Consider the following 15285-nt stretch of genomic DNA (forward strand, 5'->3'; position numbering starts at 1 on the left):
TGACAAGGCACCGTCATTAAAACACAAATCTCCTCACCTCCATCCGACCTTCCTGCTCCAGAGGTTTGATTCCAGCGAAGATGTCTGGTTCTTCCTCAAGGTTGCTGTCTGGTACTCCTCTCTCAGCTCCCTCCTCAGAGGCGGCACTAAGATAGTAGGCCTGGTAATCATCCTCGCCAACTGGGTCTCCACCAGCTGCTGCCTCTGGGATCTGCGGCCCAGGAGTCTCTGCCGAGTTGCTTCCTTCGCCCTCTCTTCGGCTTCGGGAGGGTTTTGCGGTGACCATACCCGATATAGACGGTAGAGCGTCCTCTACTGGATCTTCGTCTCCTCCATTTTCTTCGATTTCTGCCTCCTCATCTACCTCTTTCTCCACTGCCGCTGCCAAGGCAACCATTGGGCTTTCTTTGGCGAAGCAGTGAGGGTCTTCAGCTGCCATTGGGATTGCCGCATGAATGCCACGTTTACCCTCAAACGCACGCTCCTTGTTAGCGTTGCCGCCACCACCACTACTACTGCTGTTGTACTTTCGTGGTTCTCTGAGCAGAGAGCTTGGTGAAGGCAGCATCTCAGGGGGTGGAGGCAAGAAGTCAAATGTGTTGCTTGCCTCCGCTCCCAATGCCAAACTAGAGCCATCATCAAGGCTCAGCTCAGCCATATCAGGCTCCAAAGAGCTGTCTTCGCTGCTAGTGCGGCGTTTAGCGCTTGGATGCTTCCCACCAGCAGCACTTGAACTTCCACATGAACTCTTACCAGTCTGGGTTAGCTTTCCTTTGCTGCTAGTAGACATTGAGGAACTGCAAGTTTTATACGTGCCCTTTGCGTTTTCATCTATGGACAGAGACATACCCCCACCTAAACGCACCAACATCCCTCCGCTATTTACCCCAGACATGGGTTTTCTTTTGCTCACAATGGTCTCTTTGGGCCGCACTGCAACCTCTTGTGGGAGTGGTTGCGAGCTACCGCGTGATTTGTGTTCAGGAGCTCCAGATTCAGATCCCCCACCACGTCCACCTCCCCCTCCTCCCCCAGGCTCCAGAGGTTCCCCACTCGTCCCTGCTTTGGCACCTCTCTGTGGCTGCGCTGTCCGTGCCCAGCCATAGGAAGCACTCTTTTTGTCTGTACTGCAGTAGGTAATGCCAGGCAGAGGGTATGCCACTTCCCAGTTAAAGTAACAGGACTCGACAGCCGGTTTGAAACCCTGGAAGAGTTTGTCCAGAGACTTGCGGTGCTGTCCCCGCTTCACAATCTCAATCACTTTGAGGTGCCACTGCTTGAGTTGGGCAGCAAGCTCCAAGCGCCTAGTGAAACAAAAACATGCAAAAGGATTCAATTCATGACGATCAGTCATATTTCAAGCCTGCATGATAGATATATAGTCAAAAAAGACCACTCAGTGTTATCAAGCAACCTTATCAAAAGTCATGTCTCCCTACGGTACTATCCTTTTATATGCTTTTTGTGAAATTTGCGGCCTTAAAAAAAGCGCCTTTATTGCAAGGACCTTATCTTTGAACCAGTGCCGTGAACTCCCAAAAAAAAACTCAATAAGTAATCAAGAACACAATGGCCTTTTGTGTAATGAGAATTTTCCAAGGCCTCACTGCAAAAGCTGTACAGCTGGTCACCATCTGACCATTTGTGGCATTTTTTAAGGCAAGGGCCATGATGTATTAATTCTGGATACTTTGTGGTTGGGAGCAGCTTTTTTTAACCAGCACATTTAGTCTAATCTCACAAACAGGATGGCAACTCTTTATGTTATCAGATTATATGTAAAACTTTACCATACAGTACATACACACAGGGTATAAACATCTAGAAGCACCGAGTAGTTTGATGGTGCTATACCTCTGGGGGCTCATAGTGGGGTCAAGCACAGCCAGCCTCCAGAGCACCACCATTTCATCACACATGCTAGCACAGGCGTGAGCAGCTACTTCCGTCTGCCCATTACTGCGACCTGTATGTCCACTGGCACTGCTGTGAGATGCCGATGTCCGCACACTGTACCACCAACCAATGATCTAGAACACAAAGTCAGAGAGAATGTTAAAGCTATGGTGTGACCACTAAACAGGAAGTAACAGTAAACAAAACAATGATGTGGCTTGGAATATTTTCATGGGGGTAAAAAAAAGAAAATAAATTCAGTCCGTTTTAAATGATTTATTACATTTATAAAAGAGATGCACCGGTTGATTAGCCAGTGACTGAAATTGGCTTTTTGTCAGATCTATCAGCCATTAACGATCACACACGGACACAACCCCACACGCGGACACAACCCCACACGCGGACACAACCCCACACGCGGACACAACCCCACACGCGGACACAACCCCACACGCGGACACAACCTCACACACGTCCGTTAGAAGCCACACGTGCCAACGTAAAAAAAAAAAGCTGTGTGCGGTTGTGTGCTGTTGAAGGTATTTTAGCCGATCAAATGCACCTAAACTATTAGCACACAGGCATCCGTGTGCTAGAAGTGAATAATTTGCTAATTGTGTTTAAAAATAATTATGGCAGATAAAGACGGGCTGCTCAGTAAAAATTTAGCTTTTTGTTTAATTGTTGCACTTGGTTTTTTAAGTGAGATAATTAATGTTATAAGGAACAGGCTACATTTAATTACTCAAGTTCAGTTCAGTTGGGAAGTTGTTAAAAAAAGCTAAGGTCTAAAACGTTCGAGTTTTGACTTAACTTTTTAAGGTTGAAGAGATTTTAACAAAAATCTGAAGGAAAAAGTAATATTAAATCAGGATATGTATAAAATCCTTATACGATACTTAAAGATTCACAATATTAATCGATCTGTTCTTTGCATTTTGATGGTAACTGGTGATCCCTAATAATTATTTTACATACCATAGCAACAGACTAGTTCCTTTTTTCTTTAACGCTCAACACAAGACTTGTAGTTTTGCATGAGAATGTGTTAATGCCATGTTATTATGTTAAACATTTGTGTTCAATCTATTAATTACACTGTTTCATAATTTAAGACTGAATTAATATCACATATTCCACAATGTGATATTATAAAAACAGTTAGTGCTAATGCTATTGTACTAGTATGAATTATAAAGATACTAACGGTACTACGGATAACTGCAATTGTGTTTTACTTTATCCCTCAATAAGCATATGTGAAACAGTGAGTACTTGTTGCATACCTGCTCATAGGTGAGGCACTGTTCAGTGAGGATTTCCAAGAGTGGTGCAGCATTGCTGTCTCTCCTCTTAAACATCTCCCTAACAATGGACAGGAGGTTCCAGATGCCCTCTGGCTCTCTGCCCCTCAGTGGTCTCAGTAAGCAGGCCCACTCTGCTGCAGCTGGGGGCTCAGTGGATGAAAGATACATGGAGTTCACATCACTGGGGGAGACACAGGAAGACAATCACTTTCAAGGTACAACATTTCCAGACACTCACGTTGACGTCTAAAATCTCGACTCGTAATGTTTATACAATGGCTCTTTAGCAGTACAAGTAGTATTAGCAGGGATTCCAAGTTTATAGGCATAAGTACTAGAGATCCAGTGGGCTCGTTACTCTGCTTCATTTTCACACCTTTGTCAGTTTAAGACTATCTGTGTCTTATTTGATGTAATGGTTCGTTTCCTAAACTAATATAGTTCAGTTCAGCAACAATTATTAATACTTTCTAAACCAATTATGTAAGCTCCACACAGCCCTGGAGGTAAAATAAGTTCAAGGGTCTGAATAAAAATAAATACCTGAACACTACAGGGGAAGGGCCACAGAACTTGTGCAGTGTCTTCTTAATGTTGTCACTGAGAGTGGATTCATCCAGGTACCAGGTACTTTGGTCTGAAGCTGAAGGCCCAGCAGTAGGGTCTGTAAAACACATAAGTTAGTCTGCAGCAATACTACAGGGGGCGAATTAGAGGAGGTAAAAGTATTAGCAAATCATTATTGGAAAGGTAAAGATAATTATCTGGTTTGAAAGTATTTTAAACACTTTTGTTAATACAGGTAGTCTCCGACCTACAAACTCTGTTCAGTTCTGTTCCAAGAGCATATCCGTAAGTTGGATTTGTTCTTAGGTTCGACAAAGATAGTCTTATATGCCTTTGACACGGATATACAATGTAAAGCATACCCATCCACGTGACTAAATATTTGTCCCCTTTCCCTACACTCCCATCACGTGGCCAAAACTCAGACTTGTAATGTAATGTATAAGCGTAACAGACGCCATTTGGCCTCAGAGCCGTTTTCCATTGTGTTTTGTTGAGGATTGATTTTCCGAAATTAGGATTATTTAATATCAGGACAGCTTTACAGGACTCAAATTTCCATCATAGTGCTCCCGAACAGATTAATTGGAACACATGAGATCGACTCATTCCTCCCACACCCTCCCCACATATCGGACTTGGGACATTTTATACACTGTAAATATTGTATAGGAATATTGCTAAATATTGCTATCCGGTGCACTGCACATTCTATTCATTAATTATTTTTTTTTATTAATAATTTTTTGGGGTTTTCCAATTTTCTCCCCAATATTAGTCGTAGCCAATTCCTCCCCATCGCTAGGGGGGCTCCCACATTAAGGCTACTACTACCACTCAGTCGGGAATGCGAAGACTATATCCCGTGTTTCCTCCGAACCGCGTGACATCAGCCGACCGCATCTTTTCAAACTGCTTGCTCACGCACCATTAGGAGGAAAGTGCTAGCCGCTCCTTGCGCGTGCTCACAGACGCCCCTGATTGGCTGTAGAGTTGTGTTTAATGCGGGTACCTCTCATCCCTCTCAGATATTCTTTCTAAATCACAGAAATTATAATGTGTTTTTTTTTGTGCTTGCCCCATCTAAACTAACAATTAGTCATAAGTGATTTTTTCTGGTTAAGGAAACAGTTAAATGCCTTAATTGGACTTGCTACAACAGCAATTTAATCTCAGAGAGGCAATAAAGGTTTCAGAATAATCACAATGCAGCACATGTACTGTACTCTCTGTTAATACATTCAAAGCTCATTTTAGGTAGGTCATCACCCTCACCAGCTCATCATTAGCGCTTAAGTGACAATTTGATTTGCACTGAAAGATACAGTAGTGATATAAATATAACAAGAGGAGACGATATAAATCTGGTAGTATAAAGGGTGACCCGAAAAGTCTTTACACACAGGGGTCATTTTAGCAAAATGTCAGTTCATATACAAACGCGCCTCTCGTTTTTCCCTAATTTAGGCGTATCCAATTCCTCCCCGTCACTAGGGGGCTCCCACATTAAGGCTACTACTACCACTCAGTCGGGAGGGCTGTTTCCTCCGAACCATGTAAAGCCAGCCAACCGCATCTTTTTGAACTGCTCGCTCATGCACCGTTGGGGGCGGCGTAACACACTCAGAGGATAGCGTTATCCGCTCCCTCCGCTTGCGTGAGCTCACAGACACCCCCTAATTGGCTGCAGAGGCGTGATTAATGTGGGAGCACAAAGTACCTCTCATGTCTCCCCTGTGAGAGAGCTCGGCCAATCAGCTCTCTCTAGACCTCCGGCTGTGAGAGGTGCCTCTCGTCTTCTCTACCGCTCACGATAAACTCATTTTTTTGATAAACTCAAAACTGGCTTTATGAGTGCAATTTTTAATGCAGTTCTTTAAATTCAGCAATGAGAATAATTTTGATAGTTCTCCTAGTGTAAAAGGCATTTCTAAAGCCTGTCTGCGAAACAAACCAAGCATGAAATGATTTAAAAAAAAAACATTACGCTAGAAACTATTAATTTCAATTTGGTATGGAGACCTTTGGGACACCCTGTGCTTTAATGACAAGCAACGTCCTCTGAAACTGCAGCTGTGTATACTCAACATGAACTTTGTGTACGTCTTTCAAAGGCACACTGCTAGGTTAAAGAGCATGAATAATTTTCATAGACGCTGTGTTGCACAGATTTCATTACACTGCTGTGTTGGCAGGTCAGTTGTGTCATGGCCTACTTCTGAAAAGCTGCTTTTAAGCAGGGAAACTCCCTATTATTTAGAGCTGTGGGTATAGCTAGACTGATTTCTATTAGATTTTTGGTCATTGCGATTCAATTTGATTCGATTCAATACACTTACTGACAAATGTATTTCAAAAACTACTAAAAGAATTAACAAACACTAAAATGCAGTACCACTAGTGTTTTTTATTGTTTAAATGTAATGTCCCATTAAAAAAGATAATCTTTCGTCCTCTGCCAATGTTCTGCTCAACATGCCGGTCCAATGGGTGGCAATATAGTGTAATCCTCTCCTAAAACACGAGTGTTTTTATAATAAGTAATTTATGTGGTTTTTATATTCTCGTAAACGCATGATAAGATTTTTGAGGAAATTAAAGCATAAATTTAATCTTTAATTATTACAAAATGTTTTGCAATACAGTGGGGCCAAAAAATTTATACACACTTGAACAGTTGTTATGCCCTTTTTTAAACTCGAATCGAATTATGGCAGCAACGTGTAGGATTATGTTTCCTTTAAAGAAGACAGTAATCGTTTTAACGTTGATGCGGTCATGTTACTGTCCGAAGAGATGTATACAAACTTCAGCATGAAAAATATACGCATTTCTCGGCCCCTCTGTAATACAATAGTTATTGTGGAAAAGTAAAAGCATTTAAAAGCCTTTCAAAATAGTGTAATGGGGTTGTAAAGCACACACCATTAAGCACAACTATTTCTGCTTTTTGAACATGCTAATTCAGAGTTTGTGGTTATAATAACCTCCACATGTCTAGGAAGGCATAAAATTTTATAATGTGACTATGTGCATTTGCTCACAAGAGTCACAAGAGTACTTGTGACGTAATGTCAAACAAGCGGGACTGGAGTGCATGCAGTATTCTAGTGAGGTCTGGACTCTGTGTAGGCATTTGGGTGTTTTCACTCCAATCTTTCAAAATGTGACAGAACAGCTGAAGCAGAAATGGTGGCAAATCACAAAGTAAATAATGGAAATCTTTTTTATTAGTAGTTTATCACTAGTTTAACTAGTGAAAGGGTTGTCCATACCTGGAGCTCCACACACTGTGTTAATCGCAGTAGACTGCGAGGACAAAAGTTCATCTAAGAGACGCTGTGCTGTGGGTAAGATCTGGAAAGAAAGGACAAAAAGTCTTATGAAAAAGTCTTATGATAACATCCAGTTATACTAATACCTCATTTGGTTTGCATTTATCGCCTAAAATAAGTGTTATAAGCTGTATAATTCTAGTTAACGTTAAATTGCTGTTCTGAAGCTCAGCAATAATTAGCTTAAGTGTATAATTTGAAGAACCGTTGAGTGACACATTTGGTGTATTAATACTGCTAGTGTAATGGTACAGCCTGCACTTTGAATGATAGTGTTCTTAAACAAATGAACCTCCCAAAGAACAAGACCGAAATAGAGATACAGCTCCATAACTACATTATCAAAGGCCAACAAATAGGTTTTTACAATAGATTCTTTAAGCCCTAATCTAAGCATTCAAAAAAAAATTACTTTAAACTCTACCTGCTGTGGAAGCTCACTAATAAGATACTGTGCAAACTTCTGTAGTTGGTCCCTCTGCAGTCTGGACAGGGACTCCGACACGGGGGCTCGCAAACACACAGCAGACGCCTGTCAGGACAAACAGCACAAGGTTAACGCAGAATTAGCTTTGACTGTGCAAACTGAGAACATGCTCGAAAAGTATAGCTACGAACCTTCCATAAAAATAAGTGAAAATGATACTTGTTTATAATCCCCCCCCACACACACACATTCTTCTCACAAGCAGTTATTATTGAATAACTATGTAGCAGACAAAAATTATTGAACCCATCATGTACAAATATGCAAGCCAAGCAACAGTACTGAGTAAGCTAAATTAATTGTAGTAAATGGAGCATACATAAGGTATTTTCATTCGACTGCTGATCTGTGTTCACTAATGTCTACAGTAGTAATAGTTTAGAGGCTGGGCTATATGATATTACTGCCAACATTGATAGTGTAAAAAACAGTCAATACACTTTTCTGCAATATGATAACTTTTTTTTTCTACAAATCCAAACTTACTATAAGTATATTATGTTAGAATTTTGAATGAATGTTTTTCCCATGTTAATTGTATTAGTTATTTTATAGAGATGCTTTTTTTATATACATTTTTCTATACCTAAAGTACCAATACTACTGTTTTGCCGGCACACCTTCACACTGTGATACACATCTTGTTCAAGTATGACATTATTGTCATGTTGTCCACCCTGTACATTATCACTTGATCAGAAAGCTGTATACCTATTACTAAAGTTATAAGATGGTTCCAAAAAATGTACACACACACTATAATAGTTACCTATGCCCTTTTAAAGCTCGAATTAAATTATATTAGCAATGTGTAGTATTATGTTTCCTCTATATATGTCAGTACTTGCACCATCTATGATGCCCTCATAGGACCATTTTTGAACCCCTCATATATGGTTTATGAGTATGCCAGCACGTTTTGCACATATACTGCTGTTCCTATACTAAAGGTGATTAAAGCTAGAGTGCATGATGTACTCATGTATGGCACTATATATGATGTCTTTACAGGGTTGAATACCACTTCCTGACTGTCTTCCTCCACATATACATTTTACTGACATGCACAAAATGGTTGAAATGCAGCATGTGAAAGCACTTACAGCTAAGGGGGGCTTGTTTTTGTGTGTGGGGGGGTTGACTTACAATGAGGTCATTAGAGGGATAATTCATCACTAATGTAGAATAGAAGTAAATATATGTATCTCAAACACAAACCATGGCACTGATACATGACATAATACTGATACCTTTTCAATTCATAAATATTGAATGGGTCCAAAGAAAAGCCTGATTCTTATTTATCTTAGAACATTTTAATCCATAAGAGTCTAGTGGGTTTAGTACGTATTGCTCTTTAAATATAATAAATTAAAAGCCATTTCATTTCCTATAATTAAGTATGAAATAACTTCAGTAATTTAGAAAACACAGCCCACTAAAACACACAAGGAAATGCATGACTACTAATAGATGCAGTACTAAGTGTGAAAAAAACACCCAAAGCCCACTCAAAGAAGCTATGATGCATAGTCCAAACATCCTCACACACATTCAGCATTTCTGACTCATTTATTAAAACATAATATAATATATAGTATTCATATACTATTGACAGAAAAAAAAGTTCACTAAACCATAGCCTACATGTTGTTTAAAAAAAAAAATTGTCAAAATGGTTTAGGCTCTAAGAAGATGGAACAGTGGATCTCACTGTCTACACTGAGCCCACATCAGGTCACCACAGAAAAGGCCTTCACACCTCCAGGTCTGTGAGCTGTTAATGAGTTCACAGCTTACTCACCAGATTCAGTCTAACATTGCCTAATAAAGCATGCTGGCAAATCTACATATCTCTGTTCTCACAATGCAGTACCAACACATTTACTAAAATAACTATTTATTCCTCTCAGACACAATTATAGAAAAATATTATGATTAACTGAAGTGCAGCACAAGTGCATAAATTATTCTGTAACCAAACCTACAAATATAAAAAAATTCTCAAATAACTCCTGTACATCTCACACCTGCAGATGTGAGCATAATCACTATGCCTGTGCAGTTCTGCAATTTGCAAATGATCCTCTTTTCATATCTACACTGGCAAATATCTAAAGAATGCTGTGTATCAGTCATTAAGAGACAAAGCATCCAAGCTTGAAAAAAAAAAAATATTCAGATTAAGAGCTTCGTAATTTCCCCATGCTGAAGCATGCAGAAGAAAAGCTGCCCACTCAAACACGCAAATGCTAAAAGCCACCCACGGCTTGGGCTGCCGGGTCTATCGGGCTGAGCAGAGCCCTTCTACATGGAGATATCAGGACAGAGCAGATCCCTGGCTCCTCCCTCCACACTCCACAGGGAGCCTTCAGACTTTAATCAAAAGCCTCTCAGCACTCTCACACCCACATCAACTGCACACAGATACAGATATGGGGGCAAGCACAGTGTGGTGCTGAACAGTAATTAAATAAAACATATCTCCATACCTTATACCCAACAAAATGTAATTCCGATATGACACCAGAATATGTTTTCTAATATTGTTTTTCTCTTTCATGGCTAGCTGCTAAATCAATTAACAGGCAAAAGTAACTAAGGCATAGCAACAGTGCTCAGAAGAGTCAGAATAATGGAATAGGCTCGAATGACTCAACACGAACTTTTGCTCAGTAGCTCATAAAAGATGAAAAAAATCTGTTTATTATAATCGAGTGAAATAATGATTTTAGCTCCAAATTGGGCTATTTTTATCATTAAATGCCTCTTATTTTAAAGTGCTTTCAGATTGTTTTAAATGATGGAAAGACAGGACTTGAAAAATCTGAAAGAAGAAAAATATCAAATATGATCAAAGTAAACTTTTGTGCATTCAAAATAAATATAAAAAAGCAGTAATAAACTATAAAGGTTAATATTTTATATTTGTGCAGCATTAGGAAGTTTACAAAAGTTTACTTTTTACCAAACTTTCGTTTGTGGAAAAGTAATGTTTGGACATGTTTTTTGCACAATGACTCATTACTCATAAATATATCAAATGGAACTAACCATATGTCCTTTTCACTTCTAAAGTTCTTCCCTACCACCTGGTTATGCTACTGTACGTTCTTACCTGCACCAGACGGAACAGGATACGACAAGTATTAAAGCATTGGATTGACCTTTTGGCCACATGTTTCAATGTTTTCTAGTCAGCTGGGCAGCATTTACCCATGATTTGATTAAAAAGGAAATGCTCACATGCTTTATACCAGTACTAATTGGTTGGGAAAGAGAAAAAAAAATCCCAAAATGAATAAAGCAAGGTGGTGTTTAAATATTAACCATGGATTAAATTAGAACAGATTGGTTATTATTTCTTTTTAAGACAGTATCCCATGGCATTCCCTGAATTCAAACCCTTTTACTTTTCACCAAAGAGAAAATTTTAAAACAGGCTTATTTATGAACAGTTTTCCATCATATGATCGTTTAAATCTGTTATTGCTGACCGACGCCTTTGAACTGAACAAACTCTAAGTCATGTACCACTCCATTAATCAGATCTTAGAAAGTTAAAGTTTGCAGTGCAAAAAGATAAATGAGACACTGTGGAAATAAACAGTAAATGAAACCTTTTTTTATAAGCAAATACACATATTGGTGTACAGGGATACTTTGACATGCCAATTTGTAGCAGTGACTGCCAACGACTTCTGCTAACCTCTGCTATCTAAAAATCTAAGTAAGCCAGCATTTTACTAATCACTCATTTACCTTGGTCCCACACAAAAATAGGAAATCACTACTGAGTCTTTAAAGAGTCCTGAAAGACAGCCCCTTATGACTAAGCTCACTCAGGTTAGGGTGAAAAGTCTATCCACACCTCTTGGGGGGAAATGCACTTACATTGTGTATCCTGAAAAGGCAAAGTGCCACCACATGAGCACACCATTTGGCCCCAGCTCCACAGGTGCAGCTGCAGGAAGTGATACGGCAACGGTCGAACATGACTGCCACATTGTAGGCACCCTTTGACTGGCCAGCTTGAGGTGAGAGGACAGTGGCACTGAGATGAAATCCTGTACATGAATGAGACAAAGGAGGGAAAAACTGAGTATAGCAACAATTCAAACATCTGTAAGACAATCAGATCTAAACATTTCCAAAAGCGGACATTATCGAAGCCGATGTGCCGATTCCAAGTTGCTCGATCTGAAAAACTGAAGCGTTGCTCAAATTAATGTTTAAGTGTATGATAATGTATGCATTGCTGGCATTCCACAGAATCTATTTAGGAACAGGGAACAATCATGTACCTTTCCTAATTAAGTGAAGGAAAACATTTGACATTTGTGTGAAATTTGTTGAATTCATCACCATAATGACCATAGCAACCATAATGAAAAAAAATCAGTCAGGCACAGAGAGAGAGAGAGAGAGAGAAACAGAGTAAGATGTTGAGAGACAGGGAGTGTGTGTATGTAAGTAAGGATGTTAAGCAGTGGGGGATGGATAAATGCTTTTACCACTGGAGAGCAGCCAGGCTTCCTCTGGCCAGCTAAAAGGAGCTAAGAGAAAGAAAAAAAGGGGGGGGGGTTGGTTTCAGCTCAGAGCTGCTGTTCCAGATTCAACAGGCCTCCTTCAACTTTAACTCCAAACAAATGCATTCTCTGCACTCTCATGCTCTTTTCCTCTACCTGCCAAATGCTTTCTCTTTCTGACCCACTTTCCTTCTTAATGTGGTCAGCATCAGGGCAACAGGGCTCCAAAGTGTCATATCCATTTCTATCAAAAAGTGCTTAACCTCATTTTTAAACCAAATTGGCCTTCCCCTCCCCACGAGACATTTGAGAGTGAGAGGGTGTGACTACAACTGGCAACAATTATTCATCCTAAATTAGGATCAGTTGTGTTCTAATAAACTAGACCTGGGGTCTAGAATAAAAATTTGTGAAAGTCTGGACAAGAGACTAGCCTGAATGAATGGAGACAGCAGTTACCTTATCTATAAATAAAATGTACATAATAAATGCATGTGACTGAATGAGATCTGGCCTGGTGCATGGTTGGAAATCTGCAGTCTCTGGAGTATAGACATTTCTTCAAACATTAAATGCTCTGTAGTTTGGTCCACTGTTCTGACAAAACGACTTATTCTCTTTAGCATTCTGGTGTGCAGTAGTAAGTACCTACCAAAAGTAGTCCAAAGAACCAACAACAGGGTCACAAGCTCCCAAGGCTTACTAATGCGCATGAGGAGTAAAATCTAGCATGTTTGGTCCGACCACAAAGAGCTGCTGTAACACAATTTGATAAAAAAAAAAAAAAAAAAAAAAAAAAAAAAAATTTAAGTGACCTAACAGACAATGATGCGCAGTATAATGCATATAGGACCGCTTAGGCGCAGACAGGTCAAAGTGTTCATGTTGACTTATGTCCACCACCAAAAGCACCTGCGACTGTATGTAAGCATCAAAACTGGACCATAGAGTAATGGAAGAAAGTGGCCTGGTCTAATGAATCATATTGTCTTTTACATCCTGGGGATGGCTGGGTGCCCATGCGTTTGTGGCTTACCTGGGAAAGAGAAAGCATCAGGACACAATATACAGTAGGAACAAGGCAATACTGCTGCAGACCGACGTTCATGGCAACAGCATTTCTAATTACATTGGCATCTTTCCCCAGAATAAAATGCCCCACCATACTGCTAAAACTGTTCAACAACAATTTAAGGAAGATTAAATTAATTTGAGGTGTTAAACTGGCCTCCATATTTCTGAGATCATACTTCTGAGATCACGGCACGCCTTTGGAGGTCTTGTGAAGTCCATGCCTTAAAAAGGCAGAGCTGTTTACATAACTAGTGTGGTATAATCTCAAGGTCATACAACAGTACAACATATGGCTAACAGGATTTCGTCTATCATGCTTCTCTTTGGCATAATTAGTCCTGCACTCAGATGTGCTTTAAGCTCAGAAGAATGAGATGCAAAGAGAGCAGTTTACTCTGCCTTGGGCTGATCCCAGGTGATATGGCAGCAGCATTTGGGTAATGAGCTAATAACAGACAATTTAATAGCACCCAAGAGATTCTGCACCCGTTATTGCATCAACCAGGACATTAGTCTTTTAACATCCCATTGCACTCTTTTCAATCAGTTTTTATTTCACCATCTAAAAACACATATTCCAAAAAATATTTTTTCTATGTTGTATTAAATTCTATATTCTTTTTTTATATTTATATTCTTTAAGTGGAAAAAGTACAGACTTTACAAATCAATTAGTCAGTTCATGCCTAACTTAAGCTTCTGAATGACTTATATTGTGTAATTGGAGCTCTTACTTGATTTTTAGTTGCACGGTAGCAAAGCCTTTCACTTTTTTAAATAATTCTTTAGGTGTCATAGAATCAAGTGTACACTTATCCTTTCAATTTTCTTTTACATTTTATTCACACTAATCTGATCCCAATCAGGAACACATGGAAACGTTCAGCGTCTTGGCTCTCTTAAATGTGTGTGTTAGAAAGAAAGAGTAAGAATGAGAGGTCAGCTTTTGTCCAGCATGTCTCCTTACCAAGCCAGCTGCATGAGGATGAGTCTCTGCTGCTGTGCAGCCCACCACCTCCAACAATAACACTCATTTACACAGGCCCTTTTCAAACCAACCACACTTGCATTTAACTCTGCCAGAAACATTGAGTCTGAAACAGCACCACCGTTTAGATGAGTGAGGACTGATTTTTTTTTTTTCAAGTGACATAAGAAAACCAGAGATGCTATCCAGCCATGCGTCTGAAGGAAAAGACAGTTATGGGTTTGGCACAGACAATATATAAAAGATCAATGCAAGCCACTGATTCAGAAAAACTATACATGTGTATACAAGTGGTGTGGGGATGATTTAGCAGCAATGGCCAAAATGGTTACAGTATTAGAGCACTTAATGGTTTATTTGGTGAAATAACTGCCAGCGGTCTACTGGCAACAGTCCAAACTAGTGCCGCGAGTAGGTGCTAGGGGTGTAATGATGCACAAAAGTCACAGCTTGAGGTGTACCTTTGTTTTGGTAAGTTTCAAGACAACAAAGTCCCAAAAAAAAAAAAAAAAAGACATGATTTTTTTTTCTGGTGATAGCACTGTTACTATTTCCCCATAGATCTTTCTTGACAAAATAAATGGTAAGCATATCTTTTATGAAATAAAATGCCACCACAAGAGAAGTCCATTTTTCTTTTTTTTACCTAATTCCCAAATCTGAGATCCTTCCATGTTTACAGCGTGAGATTACAGCAACAGAAATAAAGTAAAACTTTCTGTCTTTAAATAAGTTATTGTAACTAATCTAAAACACTAACTATGGAGTTTAGTGCTTGAGAAAGAAAATGTTACTCATCAAGTTCAAGTGCATGTTGCTAGAAAAACCTAAACATAGCTGCGTCCAGGTTCCCACTTCACAATGGCGAAGTCAAAAATGCTGTCATACTGAATTATATTTTAAGTAAATTTTTCAGCTGACTTTTTAAATCTGTAATAATTCCAGGTCAATGAAGTTATATTAGGATCCTTTGCTAAAGATAAGCCCTGAGCGACATGCTGTCTGATCTATTAATTTAAGCTAACAAAATAAATGGTTTAAAAGAGAGAGAGAAAAAAAAAAGCTACACTACATTCAGTCATCTCACAACACTCACATT

At 39.4% G+C, this 15285-nt stretch overlaps 1 protein-coding gene across 2 annotated transcripts in view; it reads right to left on the reverse strand.

Moving 5' to 3' along the window:
* The window catches only part of zswim8 (zinc finger, SWIM-type containing 8), a 42263-nt gene that overhangs the window by 18381 nt on the left and 8597 nt on the right, over window positions 1-15285 (reverse strand). For both annotated transcript variants that reach the window (XM_053501660.1, XM_053501662.1), the window contains 7 exons: window positions 11490-11662; window positions 7533-7640; window positions 7049-7130; window positions 3750-3870; window positions 3186-3387; window positions 1855-2030; window positions 38-1304 (listed from right to left, as the gene is read on the reverse strand). In XM_053501660.1, the coding sequence (XP_053357635.1) occupies window positions 38-1304; window positions 1855-2030; window positions 3186-3387; window positions 3750-3870; window positions 7049-7130; window positions 7533-7640; window positions 11490-11662 (2129 nt within the window). The remainder of the gene's footprint in view (window positions 1-37; window positions 1305-1854; window positions 2031-3185; window positions 3388-3749; window positions 3871-7048; window positions 7131-7532; window positions 7641-11489; window positions 11663-15285) is intronic.

The sequence above is a fragment of the Clarias gariepinus genome, chromosome 8 (assembly GCF_024256425.1).
Source record: "Clarias gariepinus isolate MV-2021 ecotype Netherlands chromosome 8, CGAR_prim_01v2, whole genome shotgun sequence".
Classification (NCBI taxonomy): Eukaryota; Metazoa; Chordata; class Actinopteri; order Siluriformes; family Clariidae; genus Clarias; species Clarias gariepinus.